At 40.5% G+C, this 27,137-nt stretch overlaps 2 protein-coding genes across 3 annotated transcripts in view; one reads left to right on the top strand and one right to left on the bottom strand.

The window, feature by feature from the left end:
• tdp1 (tyrosyl-DNA phosphodiesterase 1) overlaps positions 1-1,092 on the bottom strand; it is a 5,912-nt gene extending 4,820 nt beyond the window's left edge. The window contains 3 exon segments of the mRNA XM_008310805.2: positions 1-2; positions 5-58; positions 835-1,092. The exon segment at positions 1-2 is cut by the window's left edge and continues 526 nt beyond it. Coding sequence (XP_008309027.2) covers positions 1-2; positions 5-56 — 54 coding nt within the window. The 5' untranslated portion in view covers positions 57-58; positions 835-1,092.
• A 380-nt stretch (positions 1,093-1,472) lies between these two features.
• eprs1 (glutamyl-prolyl-tRNA synthetase 1) lies at positions 1,473-19,238 on the top strand. 2 transcript variants are annotated; one of them, XM_008310793.3, is made up of 35 exons: positions 1,473-1,515; positions 2,934-3,018; positions 3,129-3,228; positions 3,599-3,755; positions 4,233-4,369; positions 4,618-4,712; positions 4,902-5,028; positions 5,110-5,302; positions 5,388-5,559; positions 5,849-6,082; positions 6,162-6,246; positions 6,651-6,710; positions 9,342-9,452; positions 9,547-9,683; positions 9,903-10,110; positions 10,417-10,529; positions 10,630-10,747; positions 11,116-11,295; positions 11,385-11,570; positions 11,837-12,076; positions 12,520-12,747; positions 12,945-13,178; positions 13,340-13,602; positions 15,175-15,226; positions 15,315-15,524; positions 15,660-15,732; positions 16,040-16,119; positions 16,277-16,378; positions 16,559-16,714; positions 16,798-16,995; positions 17,120-17,293; positions 17,387-17,547; positions 17,632-17,710; positions 17,815-17,879; positions 18,356-19,238. In XM_008310793.3, exons 1-35 carry the CDS (start codon positions 1,473-1,475, stop codon positions 18,504-18,506), a joined length of 5,007 nt encoding a protein of 1,668 aa, XP_008309015.1. In that variant the 3' UTR covers positions 18,507-19,238. The 2 variants fall into 2 exon arrangements, with proteins under 2 accessions (XP_008309015.1, XP_024911474.1); XM_025055706.1 differs by lacking the exon at positions 11,837-12,076.
• Positions 19,239-27,137: the final 7,899 nt, after the last annotated feature.

The following is a 27,137-nucleotide window of genomic DNA, read 5'->3' as shown; positions in this document are numbered from 1 at the left end:
TCCTCATCTTCGCTGCTGGAGATGGTCCACTTGCCATGTTGACTGTCCTGAGACATGTCTGAGCAGAAAAACAAAGTACAGACATGTGATTTAACAGTATTGAGGACCACGGAGTAAAACCACTTTTTCTGCATTTTATGCCTTAAACTATTGAAAAAAATAAACCTATGAAAATAATAAAATAGTTACAGTTTCAAACCTTAACCAGTCCAAAGTTTTCATGTCCATCTGAATTAAAGCCAAAACACCTATAACGAGGTACTGCCTAATTGGTTCCTAAAAGAACCACTAAACCTGTTAAGATATCAATGCTGTCCTACAAATATCGTCCTTTGTGGGATCACTACAAGGCACATGCAAATTACACGACTTGCAAAACTCCCATAAATTATAATTTTTGCATACGTATTTTGTTAAACAAACGCACATATAAATTAATTACCAAAATAATGAATTGTTAGTATAATAATTGCACATATATATATTATATATTATATTCCGGTTCCATCAACATTATGGAACAATTCTCCATAAAACCAGACTTGATGCAAAAGTTAGGTATTAAAAACATTATGCATATCTATGAAACAACTAATCAATTATAGAAAAAACCTTTCACTGCAAGCGTTAAACAACCTACCTAAAAATAAAGCATCAACCTAGATCATATACAGTTTAAGCATGCAAATACATAAAACGTAAATAAATCAGTATGCATTTCCTAAGTGGCAATGGTGTGAGTTTTCTTTTTCTGCATTACCACTTAAAAAGAAATAGCAGCAAAGAGTCGATTAAGTCCACCTCTGATCAGACTTCGATAACAACACACTATACCTCTCGGGGTGGGCGGGGAGAATGTGTCCGGAGAGGAACAGGCAGCGTTTCTCCTGAAGTTCCATAGATAACCATTCCGTCTCCAAAATTATCTCAAAATTATTTAAGATGGAGTGGGACAATTTTATTTTCATTTCGTATTAGTGAGTATCATGGAAGATGTGATTCTTTTTCTCGTTTTTTCTGGTTTCTACTATAGAAATAAACCGTAGAAAAAATACTAGTGAACCTATATACTGTAAACCCTTCTGTTGCACTAGGATTTTTTCTGACCCCAAAATGTTTTCATGTACGTTTTGTGAGCACGTTTTGACCCCAACAGTAGTGTCGTTGATAGTGTGTATATTGAACACGGAGCACTGTGAATAGAATGAACACGATCTACCGATTTATATTTTCTGTATCTATTTGTCCTCCTGTGCGGTAGGAGGCGGTGTTGTATCTGATTCTCTTTTGTGAACCTTGATGAAAACGATCATAGAAAACATCTGAGTTCCGGTCTTTTCTGGCTGTGAACTGTTGGTGGTGTGGTCTGGACGGAGTGTTCCTTTCACTTAGTCAGTCTGCAGACTTTTGCTCGTTCCTGTGTTTAGCAGTAAACAGGTTTCACCGGCTGTGTGTAAGAACAATTTCACACTATGGCCTTAAATCTCGTCATCAACAGAACCAATCCGCCTCTCGGTGAGTTAAAATTAGTGAGTCGTGAGGAGTGAACAGTGTTTTGAGCATGTGAGCTGCCGATGACAGGAGGCTATAGTTAGGCTCTTGCTATGTGTCAGCCAATAAATGACATGAAATGAAACTGAAGGCTAAACCGTTCCAGTCACTGTTTTGTATGTTTCTGTTCATACATATTTGCTTGCTGTCATAGTGTTAAAGCAGTGGACTGCCAACAAAGCAGGACAAAATAGTTTAAAAAAAAGTTTAATATTTATAATTACCTTTAAATATTTTTGTTCCAGTGAGTCGAATTATAAAGCCGAGGCATAAACATGGAATATTGGACCAAATATAGAAACAATACTAAAGTTTATTTTGCAGTACAGCGGCGCCTGTCTCTTGACCTATATATGATTTAGAACTGTTTGGACAGCGTGCTCGTGGTGGGGTGGGTTTGTTACCTAACACGTCAAGCCGGCGGCTCATGGCAGTATGTGGCTAACACCAGCTAGCATGTTGCCGTGGCATCAAAACAGCAATAATTACGTTAACTATATGTTAACGTTTCATAGTGATGTTAGCCGTTAACCTTCATCGATGTATTACAAGTCAAACTGTGTGTATGGAATTCATTTTGTGTCAGTTAAATGCACGTGAGGAGTCTGTGAACTTCAACGAATGTCCAAAACACCGCTTCACAAAGCACCGACAGGCTTGTCTGAGCAAATCACGTCACCGAGCCTCGTTTAACTTCATACACACTAAACGTTGCGTATAATTAAATAACACAAGTGGGGGGATTAGTATATTAGAAAGTGGTGTGTTGATTTATTTTGCATTTGTCCTGAAACGTGTGTACACAAACTGTCAGGGATAAATGACAGCGCCGTGCTGCGTTTGCAGTGAACGCGGCAGGCTGATGCAAGGACCGTGAAACGTGGAGAGGTGGGCGGGGAGTGGGTATATATTCTTCACACAGGACACAAGACACACAGTCACAATGCACATTTGGTACATTTTTGGGGTAAATGTCATTTATTATTTTTAAACCACGTTGTAATTTAGAAATTCAAGAACAATACTTATGGTATGCTTACTTTTTGTGTTTTTATTGTATACATTGAACACATTTAATATAATATTTAGAAAATAAATAAAGAAGAAAAATTAAAAGGTAAACGCATCACTGAATAACATATGTATGAAGAACAAGACAGCAGGAGGAACAATAGCAATAATGTGACCAGACCAGTTGAACAGCTTGTCGATCTGATAGAAAAACATTGCTTGTTTTGGTTTTTTTTTTTTTTTTAAAAAAGCTATCAGACATTTATGAACATGTTACAGGCCCAGACTTAAACTGGGTGAAGCAGCTCAGCCTTTCCTTTTGTTTTTATCCATAATTACAGCATAGGCTGACTAACAGTGTTGTTCTTCAGGAGCCCTTCTGGCTGCTGAGCATGTGAAGAGCAGCGTTCAAGTGTCAGTGGAAGAGGGAAAAGACAACCACCTTCATGTCTCTGAGTATGTACACTATCACTAATGTTGTCCAAGCCATTTATTTTGATCAATATCAGGGGATGTGCAACTTTCTCTTGATTTTTCTGTTGTTTTTGTTCTCTTTCATCACTCAGTGCTATTGAGTTCAATGACACCAACTCTATCAGCCGGTACTTGGCTCGTGTGGCTCCTGCTCTTGGCCTGTACGGAACCAACATGATGGAGCAGACTGAGGTGTGTATGTTAATGATATATGTATTTTTCATATTTATTTTAAAATATGTGCACACAAATATACGTACGTCTGCCAGAGCAGTGATTAAGAGAAACATGTTTTAATTGATTTTGTTTATCATGTATTTTAATATAGATGAGCTTTGTTTCTTAAAGGAATATTTTTATTTTGTGTTTTACTCATTATTAGCACTGTAACAGCTAAGGCTAATTAATGCAGAGCATGTTCCCATGAAATGCATTCTGGGAATTTATAGCATTTTCTATTTTCTTCTTCACTCAACTGCGTAGTAATAGTTTAATAGTTACCTATTGATTCATCATCCATCATTAACTGCTAACTCATTTGTCCTGCACCTGTACTTCCAAGGTTGACCACTGGTTGGAGTTCAGTGCTCGTCGTCTGTGTGGTCAAGCTGGTTTGACTGAGGCGCTGGTGGAACTGGACAAAGCCCTGTCCCTGCGGACCTTCCTGGTGGGACATGTCATCACCCTGGCTGATATCTCTGTTTGGGCTGCCCTGAAGGGTGAGTACATTTATATTTCTATACAGGATTTCTCACTTTCACAGTCAAAGAAACACTATTTATCTTACATTAGAAAGCATGCTTTCAACTATTGGATCACTTATCAGAAAACTATATTTTATCAGAATGTCTTTCTGTATTTCTAATTGCGGTTTGGCTTCAGCCCTGGTTGTCTAAGTACTTTCTTTGATTAGATGATGCTGGAGGCTGAAAGATGCTGGTCTCCAGTTTTTAGTACTTGTCCGTTACTTACTGGAAATGAGATTGAGGCTGTGGCACAGAACGGCTGTGTCAGTGTTTTCCTGTGTGCTCTGTCTTTCAACATTTCACTTTCAGTCACGCGATTGGACATGACTTGCATCGACTGGATTCTTGACTAAAAATCGTGCCGTGTGAAACTGTGATTTAGCTAAGATCTTCTTCTAGCGTTCAACAGGTGAATAGTTAAATCACAGATTGTCCGTCCTCCAATCGCAGGTCACAAGGATTGGCAGAGCGAAGGAAAAACCTTTTCCCACGTCAGTCGTTGGTTTTACTTCCTCAGCTCCCAGGTTCCCTTCTCTGCTGTGAGCAACAAGTACAGCGCTAAGACAGCAGCAGGCAACAAATCGCAAGTGAGTTTAACTTTTATAAGTTAATTTTACAACAAGTTGGTCAAGATTTGAATGCATCATTCTTAAATGGAAGCTAAATTGGTCAAGATTTGAATGCATCATTCTTGAATGGAAGCTAGAGACAAAACTAAGTAATACATGTACAGGTAGTTGAAGAATTAAACATTTAATGGCACCGGTGACAATATAATATAATTCTTGATAGTATTGTGAATTAAGAGTAAAACTAACTACATGTCTTTATCTAGACAAGCGAGAAGAAGCAGGATTTAGGAAAGTTTGTGGATTTGCCAGGAGCTGAAATGGGCAAGGTGGTGGTTCGATTCCCACCTGAGGCCAGTGGGTGAGTTTTGGTTCATTCCTGGGCAATGGCACAACAATATGTGCAGCAGTAATGTAGATTACAGAATTTATTTATTTGTTTATAATTTCTGTTATTACTCTCTTTTACATGTTCAACTTATTTTAATTGTCTTTTTTGTTGTAGTTTATTCTGCCTCTGTCTTTTGTAAACCAAAACCTTTTCCTGTAGATACCTGCACATTGGCCACGCAAAGGCTGCTCTGCTCAACCAGCATTACCAGCTCACATTCAAGGGCAAGCTGATCATGCGCTTTGATGACACCAACCCAGAGAAGGAAAAGGAAGACTTTGAGAAGGTGACGAACTCGGAGCAAGAAGGAGAAAAAAAAAAAAAAGATTTTACTAAAGTCTAAACCTGTTTTCTTTCTTCTGTCCAGGTGATCCTGGAAGATGTTGCCATGCTCCAGATCCATCCTGACCAGTTCACCTACACTAGTGACCATTTTCCCAAAATAATGGAGTTTGCTGAACAGCTGCTCACTGAGGGCAAGGCCTACATTGACAACACCCCACCTGAGCAGATGAAGCAGGAGAGGGAGCAGCGCGCCGAGTCCCAGTGCAGAAATAACAGTAAGCTCAGTGGGAAACGTGTCTCCTCACCATGCAGACGGCGGAGCTTTGGTAAAAATAATGACATGGAATGTCTCCTCTGTAGCTCTGGAGAAGAACAGGAAGATGTGGGCAGAGATGAAAGCTGGAACAGAGTTTGGTCAGACCTGCTGCATGAGAGCCAAGATGGACATGAACTCCAACAACGGCTGCATGAGAGACCCCACCCTGTACCGCTGCAAAACCCAGAGCCACCCCCGCACCGGAAAGACCTTCAAGTAACTGACTTAGTTTTCATGGCATTGCCTTCAGTTTGAAATATTTCACAATCTGGAAAAAAACTCTGGTCTACCTATACTGCAGCGATTGCGAACTTCCAGCCCGTGGGCCAAATCTGGTCCACCAAATCATCCAATCCGGCCCACGCTTGGATTCCAAAATAAACATCAAATCCTTATGATCCATATTTTATACAGTCACGCAACAACAACTGCTGCTTGTTACATATACTTTATTCCGAATTATAAAGAATTCAATACTGAAATTATCCTATGTCTTTGTTTGCAGCGTCTACCCCACCTATGACTTTGCCTGCCCGATTGTGGACAGCTTGGAGGGTGTGACCCACGCTCTCAGGACCACCGAGTACCACGATCGCGACGAGCAGTTCTACTGGATCATCGAAGCCCTGCGCCTCAGGAAACCCTACATCTGGGAGTACGCCCGACTCAACCTCAACAACACCGTGTTGTCCAAGAGGAAGCTGACCTGGTTTGTGGACCAGGGGTACGTCGATGGATGGTGAGTTCACATGTCATTTTTTTACACTTTTTTATCTCCTTCCTGGTGTTCTCCTCTGACTCTCACCTCCATCCATCAGGGACGACCCCCGGTTCCCCACCGTCAGAGGAGTCCTGAGGAGAGGAATGACCGTGGAGGGTCTGAAACAGTTCATTGCTGCTCAGGTGAGTCTGTCGGCCGTGAACACGTCTTTAAAACAGCAACGGAAGTTCATTTAAAGTTCTATAAAACTGTCTTTTAATTTATAATACAGAAGTGATTTTTTTTCATGAAAATGTTGATCTAGTTTTTGGTTTTGTTTTATCAAAGCTTGGAGATAATTTAAACCAAATAAAGATAAATAGCATATGTTGCCAAACTTTAATATGAAGCTAATGACATGTCCTCCATGAGCACAGCACTGTAATGTGTTTCTGCCAAACTTTAATATGAAGCTAATGACGTGTCCTCCGTGAGCACAGCACTCTAATGTTTTTAGGTCACAATATTAAATTAAAATATGGCCATTACTTTCTTTATGTATTATTAAAATGATTGACTTTTCCCATATATTTCCCTTCTTCTCCAGGGAGGATCCAGGTCTGTGGTGAACATGGAGTGGGACAAGATCTGGGCCTTTAATAAGAAGGTAGGTTCTCCTCATGTGGAGCAAGTCTTTACCTTCAAATGACTTTGAAAAACCATAAAGACAATGTATTTGCAGAAGTATAACTCAATGCATTTACTTCTAGTCGGTGTCTGTTGAACCATTGTATCTGTGTGCTGCTTTCACTGGTCTTGCAATAACCCTTTAAAAACCTTATGAAGGTTATTAACAACAAAGATGTGTCCATACGACTGTCATTGCAACCAACATTTTTTCTTTAGTCACCGGGACACATTAGTGTTAAAACCTGCCTCCCTAATTTGTGAAGAATTAATTTTGCTTTTTAAAATTGGACTGAATTACAGCAAACTCACTGATGATGATGTCAACGATAGATGAACAAATGTTGCTTTGGAAACATTTTACACCCAGACTCTTTATGGATCAGAATTAAACTGTGCTGCATGCAAGTGTAGTTCCACCAGGATTCTGCAGCCCGTGTACATGAGAGTTTCAGAGCCTTTGGTTTCAGCGCTGGCATGGCTTCCTTCCTGCTTCTTCCTCGTGTTTTTCTTTTGTTTTTGTTTACACTTCTCATTTGCCTCATTCTCCCCTGACACTCATCCATCCACCATCACTTATAACAGAAGTGGAAGAAACCCTTACCAACTAAAGAAGACATTTCATTTCATGTCCGCTCACACACACACTCACACTCATACACTTTGTTTTTCATGTTGTGCTGTCACCCCGTTGCTTACGTGTGTGTGTTGGCACTCGCTGCTTCATCCCTGAGCCACGAAGAGATGTGGTTAAAACGAAGATCATTTTTTCCTCTCTTTTTTTTCTTGAGGTTTTTTCTTTTTGTTGTAGTACAGGAGCTCAGAGCTGCATGTAAAACTAACCTGCTTCTTCCCTGCCCTCTCCAGACATTTGAATGCTGTCCATTTTTTTACTACTCAAAATTTAAATTTTTTTTTTTTTTCTTTAAAAGATCTGGGATGAGATTTATATCAGATTATATTTGATGTGTTGATGCTTTTAAATGTCAGACAACAAACCCTTTAAATTACATCCCAGAAAAAAAATTATTTAAAAAATGTTTTGTGGAAAGGGTCAATGGTCCATTCTGTGTAAATGTTCCTCTACGGTTTGTCCCCTCTTTTCTCTTCCCCTTCCTCCCGACCTTTGTTTTATATCTGACATTAAACAGCATCTCACTTTTCTGTTTCCAAGCTGCCAGTTAGCTGTGTGAAGGTACTTCTCCTCCACGTCTACCACCTCCTCCTGCTCCTCCACTAGCTCCGCCACCTCCTCTCTACTCTTCGTCTTTTTCATTTTCACCCATTCCCCACCTCGGCTTTAACCATGGCTGGTTTATCTGTAACGCAGCCCTAACTATTTTACCAGCCACGCAAGTAATTTAGCCAGAGTACTGCATATGAGAGTACTGTACATGAGAGTACTGTACATTTCCTTCTCTGTATGTAAACATACAGTAAATTCTCACCTTTCTTTTTATATTGTTGTCAATCAAACATCACCAAAAGGCCAAGTATCACAATAAAAGAAACAGTTGTGCATGAGAAAGACACCTTGTTAAAAACCCCAATAACAGTCAAGAAAATACTTCTGGGTGAAAACTGAGTTCAGTCTTCAATGATTTTGGTAAAAACACCTGAGAGGTGGGTTTGGATTCGGGAAGTGTTGTTTCCATGGGCCTGGTGTCAGATCTGTGTTTTTCTGCTAGGTCAAAGGTCATTTTATCTACTTTTTGTCCACTTTTTTGGATTTTGTTTAATTTGATTTCTGTACAGTAAATTAATTTTCAGAGTCCAGCATAAAGACAGACAGCAGCTGTGGGATAACTGAAAATTAAATACATGTAGAGTGAGCCTCTCAAAAAAAGCTGAGTATGTCAGTGACTATGTCAGAGGAATGCTGAAAAAGCCTTTAGTTTTGCTACATGTGACTATTTTTTTTCAAACTTCAAAGCTCTCCCTGTTGTCTCTGTTTTTCCTGATCATTTTTCACGTCAACTCGTGACACCATTCGTTTTATTTTTATAATATTGTAATCACAACGGCAAATTTCAAAAATTTTTTGAGTTTTGAAAGCATTACATTGACTTAATTTTTCTTTGGTCATAAAAGATGACAACATTTGTTTCCTGTGCAAAATGAGCCCCACTCACTTCATGATTTGCCCCACATCCCCTTGTCTTCACCCTCAACCTCCAGGTAAACCTTCTGAGCAGGAAACTGAGATTTTTTTTTTCTCAGCATCATCCTAAGAGGTTTAAATATAGGCTTTATGCGTTGAACTAATGTACAATAAATGGTTATAATTCTTCAACATTTAAAGGTAAAATACGTCCAACAAAATCAGACTGGCTGGTAAAATGGTGGAAAGATGGAGACTTGAACAAACGGCTAAATATATATACAGTATATATATTATTTTTGCAAGCTAACAAGCTTCACACATGCAGTCAGCTGTTTTCTATCAGCTTGTTTCTCTATTATTTGCGCTTTTCAGTTCAGTTCATTTTTCAGTTTTTTTTATTGAAGCTGCATCATTTTCTGAATTTTTTTTTTTCATGTGCCAAAATCATTATTTTCTCTTTAATTTACACCTTGTTGTTTTTTCTTCTCGTGTGTGTGTGTGTGTTAGGTCATTGATCCAGTGGCGCCCAGATTCACGGCTCTGTCTGCCTCCTATTCTGTTCCTGTGTTTGTCCCGGAGGCTGTAGAACAGATGAAGGAAGTGGCCAAACACCCTAAAGTGAGTGGACTCTCCTACTGCCTTCACTGCAAACTCGTATTTATTTGAATGATTTTTTACCTTTTAATTTATTTACTTTTTTTTTCATATCTAGAACACAGACGTTGGCATGAAGGAGGTTTGGTTCAGTCCCAGAGTTCTGATCGAAGGTGCGGACGCTGAGACTCTGTCCGAGGGCGAGGTGGTCACGTTCATTAACTGGGGAAACCTCATCATCACCAAGATCAACAAGTACGTCCTGCGATGGGTCAGCTGATCCCTGACGTTAGCAATCACGTGCTGTCACGTTTGAAGACAGTGGCTGTCACATGAAACTTAAACAATTAGCACACCACAAAAGAACAGTGTTGCAAAACAACAAAGGCTCATTGATCTTTCCATTAAAATAATCATGTTTTTTTTCCTTACTAATTTTACTAATCTTTACTAATTTCTTTTTCCACCAATCAGAGGGGCCGACGGTAAGGTGGTTTCCTTGGAGGCTCGTCTGAACCTGGAGAACACGGACTACAAGAAGACCACAAAGATCACCTGGCTGGCCGAAACGAAAAGCGCTCCACTGGTGCACACCATCTGCATCAACTACCAGCCGCTCATCAACAAAGCTGTCATCACTAAAGACGACGACTTCAAAGACTACATCAACAAGAACAGCAAGGTCTGTGGGACACGCTTGTGAATACAGTACCCTTTCATTTGGTCTAGAGTCTAGGGGTCAGCGACCTGTGGCTCTTTGGCTTTTATTCGTTCACATGCGCTGTAAATTTCACTCTCCTGCTGCATGACAGTGAGGTTGCTGTCCACAGCAGAGGTGCTGAAATGTGTTGTCAGTTATCAAAAACTTGACGTCTCTTTCGGAGAGGCTTGTGCAGCTCTTCACGGAATAAACTGACTATTTTGATGTTGAAAGTTGGAGATCTGGTCTAGACTCTAGGTTAACATTAGAACTGTCCTGTTTGTACAGTCGGAGGAGAAGATGCTGGGAGATCCCTGTCTGAAGAGCCTTAAGAAAGGTGACATCATTCAGCTGCAGAGACGAGGCTATTACATCTGCGACGAGCCCTATGAGCCCGTCAGGTGAGGAGCAGAGTACAGTGTGTGTGTGTGTGTGAATGACCTGTGTCTATTGGTTGGCTGCCGTCTGACTGTTGTTGTCGTTGTTGTTGGGTGTCTGTAGTCCTAACAGCTGTAAGGAGAGCCCCTGTGTCCTGCTCTACATCCCTGATGGTCACACCAAAGAAATGCCCACAGCTGGATCCAAGGACAAGAACAAGAGCCAAACATCGAGCAACACGGTGAGTTCTTGGGATGAAATTTACATTTGCATAGAAAAGTGGAAAAAAGAAAAGTGTCTTTTGTCTAATTTTTTTTAATGTATATTCTATAATCATATTAATCACTGTGTAGCCATGAATTAATCATGATATGTTGAGATTAATTAACATTCCTATTTAAGGTGGAATTAGATGATATACACTGCATGTCATTCTGCCCATGCATTTAAAACATGTTAGTCTGATATATTTCACTCTAAGTGCAAAAATTAAAAGAAAATCTTAGTCTTTGAACCTTGTGACATTTATGCAGAACATTGGACTTCCTTCAGTGTGTATGTATAAAAGTGCTTCACTCAGACACATTCCTCTTCTTCTTCTTTCGTTAGTCTGCCAAACCTGCCAAGGCTGCAAAAACTGCAGCTCCTGCCCCTGCTCCTGCCCCTGCCCCAACCACTGACATCTTCCACAGCATTATAGCTCAGGGTGATGCCGTCCGTCAGCTGAAGACGGCCAAAGCCCCTAAAGAAGAAGTGGACAAGGCAGTTCAGCAGCTGCTTTCTCTGAAGGTGCATTAGCTGTGACGCAAAAGTGAAAAATGCAAATCTATATAAAATGTTTCTGAATGACTCCAGCGTGTGTTCCTCTGTCTCTCTAGGCTCAGTTTAAGGAGCAGACAGGTATGGACTATAAACCAGGTATGGCTCCTCCCACCCCGGCTCCAGCTGAACCCAAACCATCAGCCGAACCCAAACCATCAGCCGACACCAACGCTTGTCCGTACACCCGTGTCACTCAGCAGGGGGAGCTGGTCAGGAAACTGAAGGCAGAGAAGGCCCCAAAGGTACACAGTCGTTTGACTGGTCACAACCTCATGTCCGTTCACTGTTTGCGTCCTTGTCCGTTTTTCCCATCAGCCTTCGTATCCACAAACGTGCGTTCAGTCCTCCCCTGTGTGCCCCACCCATTTGTCCTTCTGTAGACGTAGTTTCGTTTCGTCCCCTCACGTCCCCACATCCATGAGCATGTGTCCGGCAAATAATTACGTCCCTGTGCCATTTGCATGCCACTCACGGTGTTGTTGATGAGCTGGTTTGTTGATGGTACCAGGAGCAGATCGACGGAGCCGTGAAGACGCTCCTCGCCCTAAAGGCAGAGTTTAAAAAGCTGACTGGTCAGGAGCGTAAACCAGGAATGGCCCCGCCCACCGCCACCACCACCACCACCTCCTCCCCTTCTCCTTCCCCTGTGGCCTCCTCCTCTTCCTCCTCCTCTTCCTCAGGCCTTTATGAGCGTGTTGCGCAACAGGGAGAGGCTGTGAGGAAGCTGAAGTCTGAGAAAGCCCCGAAGGTATCTTTAAATGTCGGATGATGAAAGAGATGAACTCTTATGCAACCAGAGGTCTGACACCTAACACTGAATTTACAATTAATCTGGGATTTCGGTTTTAATTAAAATGTAAAAATTGTCCTATTGGGTAATTTATTTTTAATAACATTGTTAATGTCCAGTAAGATGTCTTGTGTTTCTAAAGTTGTAAGAAAAAGAAAAAACGTTTGTCGCTCTTAACTGAAAAAAAACTTTTTATAATGTGAAAAATATACCCGTAATTATATTTATATTTTTATATAAATGTATTTTTATTTATAACAAGAAACAAAATGTATAATCTAATTTCTACTGCCTAGTCCTACTTTAGGTTAACAGTTAAAGTTTCTGTTATTCTGATAAGACTAAGTTTAAAAAAAAAGAACAAAGTTATGTGACCGTTTCTTTTCATATTTGTTCTCTAGGACCAGGTAGATGCAGCAGTTAAACAGCTGCTGGTCCTGAAGGCAGAGTACAAGCAGCTCACAGGTCAGGATTACAAACCCGGTGAGGCCCCTGTCCAAAAGACCACCCCCACACCCGCCCCTGCTCCAGTCCGAGGCAGCTCCGCCCCTGCTGCTACCGGTCTCTATGAGAAAGTTACTGCACAAGGAGAGTTGGTCAGAAAACTGAAGGCTGAGAAGGCAGCAAAGGTGAGTCAAGTTTTTTTTTCCTTTATTCTAGATTGTTCTGTAGTAAAGACAAAGTGTTGACAGACCTAGATTTGACTTTTCCCCTCAGGGAGTTGGTCGCTTAGAAGGAATTTGAACGCCTTTGTCTGAATGGGGGTTGGTACATATGTTAGCTGCTTCAACAGTGTGGTGTTTTTTTTTTTTCCTTACATTTTAAGGATCAGGTCGATGCTGCAGTAAAGGAGCTGTTGACTCTGAAAGCCGAGTTCAAACAGCAGACGGGACAGGATTACAAACCAGGACTTCAAGTCCCTGCAAGTCCTGCCTCCACCCAAACAACCACGATGGCAGCTACACCGGCCTCCACGTTGTCAGAGGCACAGGAGATTTTTGCACGAGTGGCCCAGCAGGGGGAGCTGGTGAGAAAGCTAAAGTCTGAGAAGGCTCCAAAGGTAAGGAAACAGTGTCAGGCTTTAACTATTAACTATATATAACTGTTTATAACTATACAGGCTTTAACTATTAACTATATATAACATGTATATATTTAACTTTATGACATTTTCAGCAGCAGAGAATGACAGAATTGAGAACCACATTGTTCTGTTTTCAGGATCAGGTAGATGAAGCAGTAAAGACTCTGCTGGACCTGAAGAACAAGTACAAAAATCTCACAGGAGAGGAATACAAACCAGTAGCCGCCACTGGGGGCACAGGTGGAGATGAGAAGAACCGCAAGGAAAAGGAGAACAAGTCTGAGAAACAGGGAGGAGGAGGAGGCAAGAAGGGCAAAGGAGACAAGGGCGGACAGGGCAAGGAGTCATCGGCCGGAGCAGGAGGAGCAGGAGATGGACAGGGATCCAAGAAACAAACACGGTGAGAGGCTGGACACAGGGTGAAAAAAGGGAGCTCCTCAAGGATATCAAGACTGACTTTCAAAATTTAAATTACTGCAGGTGAAAACATGAGGAACAAATGATTTTTTTTTTCTTTTTACATCTTTGTTCATTGAATGATCTTTTTGTCTCATCAGCACAACTTTACTGGCTGGTAGTGAAACTCCTGTCTCACCCTGCACTATCTAGTGTCATTCAGTTAATAATTTGTCTTAAAATTGACCAGTAAATTCATAATGGCTGTCATTAAAACTTCTCATAACCCCTCGTATTCTAAAATCAATTCTACATCTAAACCCACAGTGAGTCTAGTCCCTTTTAGCGTAGTAATAGTGGCTTTTTTAAGCAGTTGATAGAAAGGCCAAAGGCAGGAATACTGGTTCATCTGAAGTATTAGTTGCATACATTTACAGAAACACAAGCCATGGCAGCAGGTCATACCGGTTTCTTCACCTCTGCTGTTGCTGCTTGTCTGTTTGTGTCACTTCTCTTATGAGTTAAGAAGAGATCTTTACCAGGAGAAACATGACCCTTGTAGTGTGGCATTAGACACAATAGCTACATAATATACATAATATTAATATACATAAATTTAGGTCGTTAGCTCGGTAAATTTGAAGTCATTTCACCAAAACACTTCTGTTAGTGTTGGTTTGTAAACAGCAAAAACGCTGGAATCGGAATTTTTGTTCCGGAATTTTTTTTTTTTTTTTTTTTCCAAATATTTACTGCTTGGTTTTACCTGGATACTGAAGACGGACCAAGTAGAAGCAGAGACTCTGTGCCACCGTAGGTTATTGACTGAAGATGGTTTTTAAAATGGAGTTGGTGAGTGTCAACGGTTGCCGTGGCTTTGTAATGCTGCTGCTGTCAGCTAGAGTTACTAAACTCCAATCGCTGCCTGTGTTGTACTGCAGTACTTGTTTTAAATACTCTGTTTCCAGTGAATTATTTATATCCTTGACTCATATTTTGCCTTTTTTTCCCCAGTGTCTTCACTGTTTATTAGTTGCGTTGTAGTTGGCACTGTGTCATAATAAGTGCCATCTCAGAGTATTGTAAATCTTATTCAAGTTCACGGTTTAACATCAGGCAGCGTCGCCCCCTGGTGGCTGTGTGCGTTGTCCCATAGCTCATTTGAGTTTGAGACATTAATGTTAGTCATTTAGTTTCTAACATGGCTACATTCTCATGTTTAGATGCTAATAGTAATTAGCATAATTGTGTTAGTCATTTAGTTTCTAACATGGCTGCATTCTCATGTTTAGTAATAAGCATAATTAGCAGTAACATTTTATTTGAAAATATCCACAAAAAGTGAATACTTTTGTAAATGTTAAAAGTACATAAATTATTTGTTCCTCCTGTTTTTCTCTGTCTGTGTTAACTGGCTTTTGCATGGCTGGTTTGATTAGAAATGGCTGTGTTTCAGTTGTGTGTTGTAGAGTTTACTGGACCTGAGGTCAGTGTGTTGATGTGGAGTCCATAGTTAACATGAAGTTGTTTGGTTTTTTTTATTCATTTTCACACTCACCTGTTCTTTTCTGCTCAGGTTGGGCTTGGAGGCCAAGAAGGAGGAGAACTTGGCTGACTGGTATTCTCAGGTGTGTACCATCAAGATTTTTATGACATTCATGACTCTTCCTACTGTTGTACCCAGTGTAACGTTGTGTCGTTGTTGTTGTTCTCCAGGTTATCACTAAAGCAGAGATGATCGAGTATTACGATGTCAGCGGCTGCTACGTGCTGCGACCCTGGTCCTACGCCATCTGGGAGTCCATCAAGGATTTCTTTGACCGGGAAATTAAAAAGATGGGAGTGGAGAACTGCTACTTCCCCATGTTTGTCTCTCAGGCTGCCCTGGAGAAGGAAAAGTCTCACATCGCAGACTTTGCTCCAGAGGTAAATTAAGACGGTGTCTTCTGGGACTAAACCGTTGGAAGAAACAGAAGTTTAGAAAAGATAATCAAAAACAATTCAGTGTTATTTCCTTTTCTAAGACAGCATTGATAAACGTTGATTTGTCTTCCATGTCAGGTTGCCTGGGTAACCCGGTCTGGAAAAACAGAGCTGGCAGAGCCCATTGCTGTCAGACCAACCAGTGAGACAGGTGTGAACATGAAAACACACACAATTCAAGACAGAATTATTACAACAAAATACATCATTCACCCAGCGATTTTTACACAAAGCAGGGAATTATTAGACCACAGTCTCTGAAGATTCTGAAAATCACAAATTTGTATGTCAACAGTATGTCAATGCAGTCGTTCCCAATTGCCATTTGTACCTATTTTATTTTATTTTGCTAATGTCAAAATATATTTACCACAAAATGTCAAATATATTTATTGACGCTGTCATTGGTCGACCTGATTGGCTGTGTTTACTTCACACTCGTCTTCGTCTCTTCTCAGTCATGTATCCAGCTTACGCAAAATGGGTCCAGTCCCACAGAGACCTGCCCATCAAACTGAACCAGTGGTGTAACGTTGTGGTCAGTGGGTTTTTCTTTGTTGTTTTGTTTTTAACTCCTTTTTTTTACTAATTGGTTTAAATGGGAATAATAATTACAGGCAGTTGTTGGAGGTTAAACCTGTCTTTTTTCTCCTCTGTCCCCCCTCCTCTCCCCCGCACCCTCACTCTCACCCCAGAGGTGGGAGTTTAAACACCCCCAACCCTTCTTGAGGACTCGTGAGTTCCTGTGGCAGGAAGGACATTCAGCGTTTGCCACAAGAGAGGAAGCAGTTGAAGAGGTGACAGAAGTTGAATTATGCTAGAAAATGTTGACATGATGAGTCTAAAACCTCAGTGGCGTGCCGTGTATTTCACACCAAAACGGACGCATTTAAAAAAAGCTGTCGTGCACAATACGGAGCATCACATGGTTGTCCTCTTAAATCCCTAAAGCTGATCAACTGTTGCCCGGTAAATAGGTGATGCAGATCCTGGAGCTCTACGCCAGGGTGTACGAAGAGCTGCTGGCCATCCCCGTGGTCAGGGGACGGAAGACAGAGAAGGAGAAGTTTGCAGGAGGAGATTACACCACCACTGTGGAGGCTTTCATCTCTGCAAGTGGAAGAGCTATCCAGGTTCTCTGCCCCCCCATGAATTACAAACTGTAATGTTTTTAAAGAAAAATCAAGTCATCTCACCTCTGGCGTTTCTTCTTCAGGGAGCTACGTCCCACCATCTGGGTCAGAACTTCTCCAAGATGTTTGAGATCATCTTTGAGGATCCAAAGAAACCTGGTGAGAAGGAGTATGCCCACCAAAACTCCTGGGGAATCACAACCAGGACCATCGGTGTCCTCACCATGATCCACGGAGACAACATGGGACTGGTGCTGCCCCCTAGGGTCGCCTGCCTTCAGGTACAGCCCCAAACTTTCCCACACAGAGACAACAAAATAAATGTCTGTCAGGTTTCAAGGAAAGCAGAACAAACGACAAACACACAGAAAAATAACAAAACCTTAAATGTGTGTTCCTCTGCAGGTTGTCATCATTCCATGTGGAATCACTGCCTCCTTACCAGAGGAGGACAAGGAGGCGCTGTTAACCCAGTGTGGCAAATACCTGAAGAAGCTGCAGGAGGCGGGCGTCAGGGTGAAGTCTGACCTCCGAGAGAACTACTCCCCAGGATGGAAGTTCAACCACTGGGAACTCAAGGTCAGTAATGGCATAAAAAAAATCACTGATGGGTGTCACATGTCATGTAAATCTTTGGAATAATCACTGGACCTCATTATTTGTGTTCTACAGGGAGTTCCAATTCGACTCGAAGTGGGGCCCAAAGACATGCAGCAGCGCCAGTGTGTGGCCGTGCGCAGAGACACCGGTGCAAAAATAACAATCCCAGAGGCAGAGGTGGAGACGAAGCTGCCCATCATGCTGGAGGACATCCAGACCAACCTGTACAAAAAGTAAGAAAGATAAGACTAGATTTTTGTGACTTTTCTACCGTAGAGTCTCTAATAGACAGAAATGTTTTTTGTTTTTTTTCCTAGGGCTTCAGACGACCTCACGACTCACATGGTGGCTGCACACTCCATGGAAGAGTTCCAGAAAGAGTTGGACCAGGGCAAGGTGAGTGACACACAGACAAATACTCCACATGCAGTATGTGTTTAAGATTTTTTTTTCTTTTCTCCGCCAGAGTGAATTAATAATGTTGTTGTTCTGCTGCACAGATCGTCCAGATCCCGTTCTGCGGAGATATTCCCTGTGAGGACTCTATCAAGAAAATCACCACGAGGTAAATGTGACGTCACCTACAGAGTCTCTAGCCCTTTTACGTCAGAGGGTCCATCAGATATGTAGTGGGTAAATATGAGCATTAATCCAGAGAGTGGAAGAGGCATCACTGCTGTGACAGGTCACAGTGACTCACTGCCTGGTGATGGTATCGACTTCAGGAGGAGTCAGATTAGACGGTGTTTGTGCAAGAGCTGGATATGTAAAGTTTTTAAAGTTTTATTTTCTTGTCGTGTTTTAAGAGGTGTAAAAATAGCAACAGTCTAAATATAAATAAAAGTTGACTTTGCAACAAAAGAATATGATGGAACGGAAAATGAAAATACATTTCAGCAAGTTGTCTTCATTCCTCCGGTATTTAAATAAATGCTTCAGAGATTTCCTGATGCTGCACATTTGTTTCTACATATTAAAAAAAAAAGACATTCGTCATCACTTGTTTTAAATGTTTGGTTTTTTTTCTTCTTTAAAAATCAGGGACCAGGACCTGGAGGCTGGAGCTCCATCCATGGGAGCAAAGGGTCTCTGTATCCCCTTCTCCCCACTGAAGACCCTGCAGCCTGGGCAGGCGTGCATCAACTGCCAGAAGCCTGCACAGTTCTACACCATGTTTGGAAGAAGCTACTAAAATCCTGATTGACCTTTGACCGTCGTAGTTTAAAGGGCTTTCTTCATCCCCCCTGTGTTCATTCATCCTATCCTTATACAGTAGACCATAAGACCACCAGATCTGTGGGAGTGCCCTTGTGTTTTTCTTTATTCTGTTTCAGTGAATCTGAAAATCCATAGAAATAACTATAAATAATAATAGTCATTTCTCAAGTCAATGAATGACGTTTAAAAGCAACTGCTACATTTGGAAATGTTCTTTTTTACTATTATTATTTTTATGGCCTTACTAAAAATTCTGTATCATGAAATGTTAAACCTTAAACCCATGTTTCAGTGATCATGTTGTGTCATACATCAGTGTTTCTGTCAACAGCATTAATGAGTGTGTTCGCCCTCTGTGACATCTGGTAAAAACCTAACAAGCACTCATGGGGGGGAGTTAGGGAGGGGGAGGGTGCTCTGTCACGTGAACAGTACTGTGCACATCTCCAGTCCCTTGTTTCTCAGCCAAACTCTCTCAGGAATCTGCCAGTAGTCAGGTGTGTTGGTGGCTGTTGTCACACCAGCACACGCTGCGCTCTGTTGAACTCTTCATGCTGCGCGGCCCGACGATGAAAACACCCAACAAAGCCAGCTGCGAAGATTGGCTACGTACATGTAGCCTTATGTCAGTCTCTGATGAAAGAACTTACCAACTTGTCTAATAATAAAAAAAATAAAAATGAAAAGCAATAAAAAAGAAAACTGTTTTGTTGCTTTTTCTAGTTTTGTCACATCTTTCACCAAAGTTTTTACTGATGTGCAATTCAAGTGACCACCACAAAATAAAAATGAAAAGCAATAAAAAAAACTGTTTTGTCGCTTTTTCTAGTTTTGTCAAATCTTTCACCAAAGTTTTTACTGATGTCCAATTCAAGTGACCACCAGAGATGTTCATTTATTTACTTTTTTCAAATGTCCCTTTTTCAGTTTCCATTTAGTTTCACTGTTTATTCTGTGTATGCCAGGGACCCTAAACTCTTGGCCCGGGGGTCATTTCTGGGCCATGACACTCTAGCATCTGGCCACACTTGAGATGTCATCTTTTGTTTTAGTTTTTTATGTAATAAATTGCTTTAACTTGGTCATTTAAGAAGAAAAAAATACTTTCAGTTGCTGTAGTTTTATACGCTAAACTATTTGTTAGCACTAGCAGTTAGCAGTTACGTCAGCACAGGCCTACACTGTCGAGCTAAGTGTGGTAAACTAAGAAAAGATATTTATTCCTAATGAGGTTACAGGAGTACTTATTGACCAAAACCACAGTGTACAAAGGAGTACTAGTACACCTTGTACCTTTATCTTAATGGGGATACGATTCTTTTGTGTTCCAGTAGATGGAGTCCAAGTACCAGCAGCGGTACACGTACCATAGTTTAGGCACTATTGTAGTAAACTACCTCTGCCTACGTGGTGACGTAGTCGTGTTCTCAAACTACTCTCCGACCCTGGAGTTCAGAGTTTTGGCCTCAGCTGTTTTGGATCACTTGTCTCCAGGTCCAGACCTGAGTCTGGTCTAGAGACGACTCCTCAGCGGTGGTGTAGAGTCCAGGGTGTGGTTCAGGGCTCTGGTGACTTTCATCATTATGAGACGTCAGACGTCAGACGTCCCAGTCATTTGATAGCACTCAGATAATGTATTCTTCTTCTGCAGGGACTGGGGGAGAAGTCAGGGCCAGTTCAGATGCAGATGTTACTTGTATGGATTTTCTGTCTGTTTCCACATATTTGCAAACAACGTTTCAATCTCTGCTGCATGAATTTGAACCGCACTGACTTCCTTTGATCGGATTACCACCGCTGCATATTGAACTGTAAACATATGCCATATATTACGTGACATCTTGGAACTCTAAACACAAACTTCTGATTGAAGCTGTGTTTTTTTTCTTGTAGCAGACAAAGCCCAGGCTCAGTGCCAAAAAATATCAAAAAAATACATCTCGAACAGACTGAACAGACTGAGTATTAAATACATCATAATTACATCAGTTAGTCACAAAGGCTGAGGACAAATGTTTGCAACAGTCAGACAATTTTAACAAACATCTTTAAATACACATTAACGTGAATCCAACATATTGTAGTTAAATGTGTCCATTGTTCAATTTGTTCTGCATCCTGGTCTACTGATGCAATATATACAGTAATACATACTGTATATAAATGATCTTACATGAACCTTTGTATTATTTGAATAGATTACTGATCAATATAAAAAAAGAAACAAAAAAAATAGAATTCACAAATTTAAAACAATACAGATCTTCCATAGCTGAAGTTTATGGAAAAAAAGGTTTATCACAATTCCATCCAAGTTATCAGAATAAAGTCATAAGTTTACAACAATCAGATCATACACTCACCAGATTAAAGTCGTACATTAACAACATTTAAGTCATTGGTGTCAGACATTAGCGTCACATCGGCATCACAAACTTTAAAAGACGTCTGTCATTTTTATTTTTATATTTATACTAATATTATAACTCTATTCTCGTAAATTCACGACTCGTTATTTAATTTTCAAAAAAAAAGGTGAAATGTACTTCTACTCACTAATATGTTTTTGTTTTTTTCTATTTACATTTTTAATCTTTAATCTTGCAGCGTGTTCTACTGCCGTGGTTTACGGTGAAGGTGGTTTAACCTGAACACATTCGCCATCTTTGTTCTACCGTGAAATCCTGTAACGGTTCTTCCTTTGTCACCTGTTCTTTACTGTGTTCTCATTGTGTCATGTTGAAGATCGGTTCTTGTCACTGTTCTCTCAGTCCTTTCTTTATTCTTCCGTTCTTTATCCGCTTACATTACCTGTATCCTAACAATGTACACAGCTATTCAATAAAACAGTATGACGTGTACTGTGTACTGTATATATATAATCTTTATGAATACACACGAAAGTGTCACAGTGAAATCAAACGTATGATAGCTCCACGATGATTTGTGCTGGTTTGTGCTGCATTTACCAGCTTTTTTTTTAAAAAAAAACAAACTTTTTTTTATTCCGTTTTTTTTTCTGTTATTTCTTGACGTGTCCTTGTGTTTTTTCTGCCATTTGTATGGGATTATCTATGAGAAACTCTAGACCTGGTTGTCTGGAAAAAATAGCAAAATATATAGAAATACGAAAAAATTCTGTTGTCATTTGACTGGAGGACACATGATGGCACCAGAGCTCGATGGTCTTTGACCTGACAGTCTCACACTGGAGTCTTGGGGCCACTTCCAGCCCCTGACCAACACATATAATGATGACGTTTTGCCCTTGAGGGGATGTTTTTTTATTTATTCAATTGAAATTCTTTGTTGTTGTTGTTGTTGTTGTCTGTAGTGGTGGTTGTTTTTGTTATTACGTCCTCTGCGTCGGTGCATTTCTACTTATGAAACAGCAGTGGTTCTTGAATTAAGGCAGGATTCCTGATGGAAGGTGTTAAATATCTGCGTGACTCAGTCAACAACCTGAGAGCTGATCAGGTCTGACTGCAGATTTTAATTCGATCGATTTTTCTTGACTTTGCTTAAACTTCTGCAAACTAAGTTTCAGGCTGCTGCATGAATACACATTATACTACTGACCTGGGACTGTCTGTGTGTGTGTGTACGTGTGTGTGTGTTTCCTCCTGGTTATTTCATTACATTACCTTTATGTTTTCTGCACAACACCACTTTCCATCAAATTTCCAGATTCATTCCAGCCAGAGTGGCTTCACAGTTATATAATTACATATAACACTGACAAGTATTAGATACAAATTTCTACAAACCAATACAAGTATTTTAATGAGGACAGTAAATAGGTTTTTATTTTCTTCTCATTAACTGAAGGCAAATTGTATTCCAAATAAAAAACAAAATGTTCATCTTTAAAGTTAGAAAATCACAGCAGTGAATGAAGCATCTGTCACTGGATTGGTACTAGTTAGAAAATCACAGCAGTGAATGAAGTATCTGTCACTGGATTGGTACGTGTTTTTGGATACAAGTATGAGTACTAGGTACTAAGAGCAAGTAACAGTACTGGTATTGGTATTGGTGGACCACTACTTCAAAGTGTGTTTAATTTTTTAACTGAAATACTGTGTGAGTATATGCCAGTGACTGCTGTATACAGTACTCTTATATGTTAAATACTTGAAAAATACATATGTAGAATACTAACAGTATTTGTTTTTCCACAGATCTCCTGGAGAATGAATATCATTGGATTACTTCGTCATTGAATCTGTGCGCTCAGCAGACACTCACTTTAATAAACACAATCAAATACTACAGTACTGTATATTCATCCGTGACTACACTGTTGTCCGCTGTCTCCAACGAGACCCACAGAGTGAGTTTGCAGATCCCTCGACTACAGCGGGGAGAAGAATAATCAAATGGTGGAATGTCGTCCATCTGTAATCTGTGTTCCCTAAAAAGGTTTACATCAAAGAGAGGAGATTAACAATGACCGAGTTAAAACGGCGACGGTGGAAAATGCGTTCCATACGATTGGACGACTACAATCAGAAAGTGAAGTTTGAAAGTAATAACACATGAGCTGACAACAGCAATATTATGAAATTCTTTGCTGGCCAAACAAGGGCTTTTCTTTTGAAGCCACCGTCTGCAAAACAAATGCTTCTGAGAGCAGAAAAGTTTTCCTCGGATTCAAGTCAGAGTCCAAGGCCGGGCCGCTGCACTGAATTCAAAGCTGCACTTAAACACTGAATGCTAAAATTCAACAGCGATGGAAAAGTTTTTGCAGCGGTTGTCACTCCGGTGGTTGACTTTGGTGTGGCGAAAAATGTATTTATATATATATATATTTATAACTGACTTTGATGCAGCTTTTTGGAATATTCCTTTTGACGCAGAAGACAAACATATTTAACCAACATCTGGTCGTAGCTGGTGAATCCAAAAACATCAGATCAGAGTATACACTTTCTCTTTCTTTTCTTTTTTCTTGTACTGCCACACGTACTACGTACTGTGTAAACTACTGCATACAAAGCCCTGTTTATCTGACAGTGGCTGTGGCTGTGGCTGCAGGCGTTAGCAGATAGTATCTGAGCACATGTGCGTCTGCATGTGTTTGTTCCTCTTTCATTAGCTGCTAGGCGTGTATAACAGCATCACAATGCTGATTTACATGGTCAATGATGTCCATTAACAACTTACCTGTGGGGGGTGCACTGAGTAATGCAGTACAGTCTTGTACTACACAAATTTCAGAATATATATATTTTTTTACAAAACTCAAAAACAAACTAAATATATATGTATGTGTATAAACATATATATTTACATATATATATCTATATTATAGATAAATATTCATTAATTTTTTTTTTTTTTTTTTTAGAAAAGTACAAAAGAAATCTGTTGCCCACCTGTTCTGATCTCCAGTTGAAGAAGACAGCGACACTATGTTGTTTTACTATAGGTTTGTAGAAAACTGAACATTTTGCAACTTTTGAATAAATTCTCAGCCCAATGTTCCTCAGTTCCACAGATGCAAAAGCAGCCGCACGATTGGTCCATTCCTGGATATTACATAAAAAAAAAAAACTGGCAGGGATCCAATGTAAAATAGTCTGAAGAGTCACATGCGGCTCAGGAACCACAGGTTGCAGACACTGAAACTTTTGTGTAATTCAGTTGTAACTATGGTCTCCAGGTAATGAAATCTCCAATCCTTATAAACGTAGAGTGACATCATGACCTGCTTCCCTCGAACTTTGACCTCCCAGGGGGAAGATTGAAAAAAAAAAGTTATATAAATTTTCAATAACTGTGTCCGACTGATAGAATATATGTAGTAAACTGGTCTCCATAAATCATCCATCTGATACATGGACACATATATTCCTGTCTGGAGTTCAGGGGCCTCAGCATCTCATCCTGTGTTCTATGATGAATCAAGAGGCTTCGGAACGGAACATTTTCTTTTTAATTTAAAACAAGAGGTTCATTTATGTGTTTATCATGCACTTCCTGTCATTTCTGCAGCCTGAGGAAAAGTTATTTAGTTTTTTTTTTTTCATGGTACCATCTCTTTTTTACATCATCTTTATTGTATAAGATAAAGCCTCTTCTTCTAATCTCCAGGCAGCAGCAGCGAGGCAGTTATGACTGGGTGGAGGGGAACGCTGCGTGTCCTGCTCCGAGGCACATCGCCTCAGATGTTTCACAAACTTGAACCTGTTGAATTATAATCACAGGCTTTCTTCTTTATCTTCTTCCTGCAGGCAAAAGCTAAATAAAATATCAATGGTTCGCTTATACTGGGCCTGGTTCTGCATCGAAGGGAACTCACATGCATTTGCCAGCTGCTGAAGTCGCTATCGACGGAGTTTTAATGTGATGATCAGAGCATGTTATTGTTCAACAACCTGTTCTTCTATGGTGTAAAAATCACAAATCAAGTGTTTGTGTCAGACTTTACAATTTTCAGGAATTCAGCAAAAAAAATTAACACACCATTTAACACTTCAGGAAGAAAAGGTTTCCATCAGAGAATTTGTTTTGTGCCATATCACAGCCTAACAATGTGTACTAGTCTAGTACACATTTGATATGATGTTTATGGGCCAAATATAATTACACTGTGGGCCAGATTTGGCCCCCGGGCCTGAGTTTGACACCAAGGACTGGAATTAATTTTTTTCAAACGTTCATTCAGCTTTTGTAAACAAAACAAACAAAACAATTGTTTCAAAGCTTCAATAATTTCAGCTTTTGTAAACAAAACAAACAAACAAAAAAAGTTGTTTCAAAGTTTTAATAACAAGTCCAAGTTTCCATTGAAGGTTGGTTTACAACTGAATGCTTTGCTACAATTTCAAAATTGTTCAACTGAATGCTTTGCTACAATTTCAAAATTATTCATTTTTTTAATTCTCAAAAAGCTCAACTTGACAAATATATGAATATAAAATGTTTCAAAGATGATGTTTTCACCAGAGAGTTGTGTCCTTTCAAGTTTTATCCATCAAAATCAGACAATAAAAACATCTGTCTTTGGACTTTATCCATCAAAATCAGACGATAAAATCATCTGGTCTTTGGACTTTTTTTTTTGTTACTTACCCGTCACATATACCAGTCACATTAGCGCACTCTTGTGGACATTTTTACCTAATAATGAGTTCTTAGCGCAGCAGGAGTGATGACTCCTGGATTTGTGTTGAGCCGCAGCAGTACGTTTGTGAGGTGTAAATAATCAGATCGCTGTCAGGCGACATTAACTGAACAGAACCAGTGTGACTGTGATCATTAACGCCTGTGATTTTCCTAATAAAACACAACCAGTGTCTGCAGCTGCTCGGCACGCAACACATCAACACATCAACACCAAATAACGGCTGAGGCAGGAGTGACGACGTAGACGTGGGTGAGAGACAGCTGCACAGTTAGGAACCAGGCTCAGGAAAACACACGGCAAACACTGAGTTATTCAGCACTGGAGTCGGAGGCAAATTTCCCTGTGGGCCTTTATAAGGTTTATTGTATCGTATTTTATTGTATCACACTGTACACACACACACACACACACACGCACACACACACACTTTTTATTTGTTTATTTGTTTGTCTGTTTTTTAAAGACTCTCTGTCAGGGAACGTGTTTCTCAAGATGAAGAGTTACAAAAGAGACGGTTTCATCCATCCATCCATCCATCATCCATCAATCCATCCATCCATCATCCCTCCATCCATCCACCCATCTATCCATCCAACCATCCATCCCACCACCCACCCAACCAACCATCTATCCCCCCTTTTATTCATCCATCCCTCCATCCATCCACCCGTCCTTCCGTCCATCCATTCATCCATCTATCCATCTATCCCTCCATCCATCCACCCACCCATCCATCCATCCACCCATCCATCCATCCCACCACCCACCCAACCAACCATCTATCCCCCCTTTTATTCATCCATCCCTCCATCTATCCATCTATCCCTCCATCCATCCACCCGTCCATCCATCTACCATCCATCCATCCATCATCCCTCCATCCACCCGTCCATCCATCCATCTATCCCCCCTTTTATTCATCCATCCATCGATGCACCCGTCCATCCATCTTCCATCCATCCATCCATCATCCATCCACCCATCTATCCACCCTTTTATTCATCCATCCCTCCATCTATCCATCTATCCATCTATCCACCTATCCATCCATCCATCATCCATCCATCCATTCATCTATCCATCCAACCATTCATCCATCTATCCACACGTCCATCCATCCATCCAATACGTTTGTTTGTTTTTTCATTGCAGGACGTTGCTCTCACACAAAAAACAAACAAAAACAAAACAAAAAAATCCCATGTTTCCCTTTCTTGACTGTGACCTCTCTCTGGATCAGGTCTAAGACAAAAAGTCATGAACTCCACAGCTGCTCAAACAAACCCAAACTATGAGACTTAAAACCCAAAATAAAACCCAACTCTTAGTACGAACCCGGGGTTAATCCTTAACCATATCTTGACCTTTGTTGACCTTCATAAAAACCTTGCAGTAGTGGCCGGCTGCCCCTCCCTCTCTGTCTCTCTGTCTCTCTCGTTCCCTCCCCCCCCCCCCTCCCCCCCCCCCCCCCCC

This window comes from Cynoglossus semilaevis, chromosome 5 (genome assembly GCF_000523025.1).
Source record: "Cynoglossus semilaevis isolate Cse_v1.0 chromosome 5, Cse_v1.0, whole genome shotgun sequence".
Lineage (NCBI taxonomy): Eukaryota > Metazoa > Chordata > Actinopteri > Pleuronectiformes > Cynoglossidae > Cynoglossus > Cynoglossus semilaevis.
The sequence above is the reverse complement of the archived record's forward strand: the minus strand, read 5'-3'. Positions and strand labels throughout refer to the sequence as shown.

Excerpts from the sequence above, each read along its gene's own strand:
- eprs1 (XM_008310793.3), top strand. The coding sequence starts at position 1,473 with ATGGCCTTAAATCTCGTCATCAACAGAACCAATCCGCCTCTCG. Across the intron at positions 13,603-15,174 it reads GGATCCAAGAAACAAACACG|GTTGGGCTTGGAGGCCAAGA; the intron begins GTGAGAGGCTGG and ends TTTTCTGCTCAG. Across the intron at positions 16,120-16,276 it reads ACCAGTGGTGTAACGTTGTG|AGGTGGGAGTTTAAACACCC; the intron begins GTCAGTGGGTTT and ends CTCTCACCCCAG.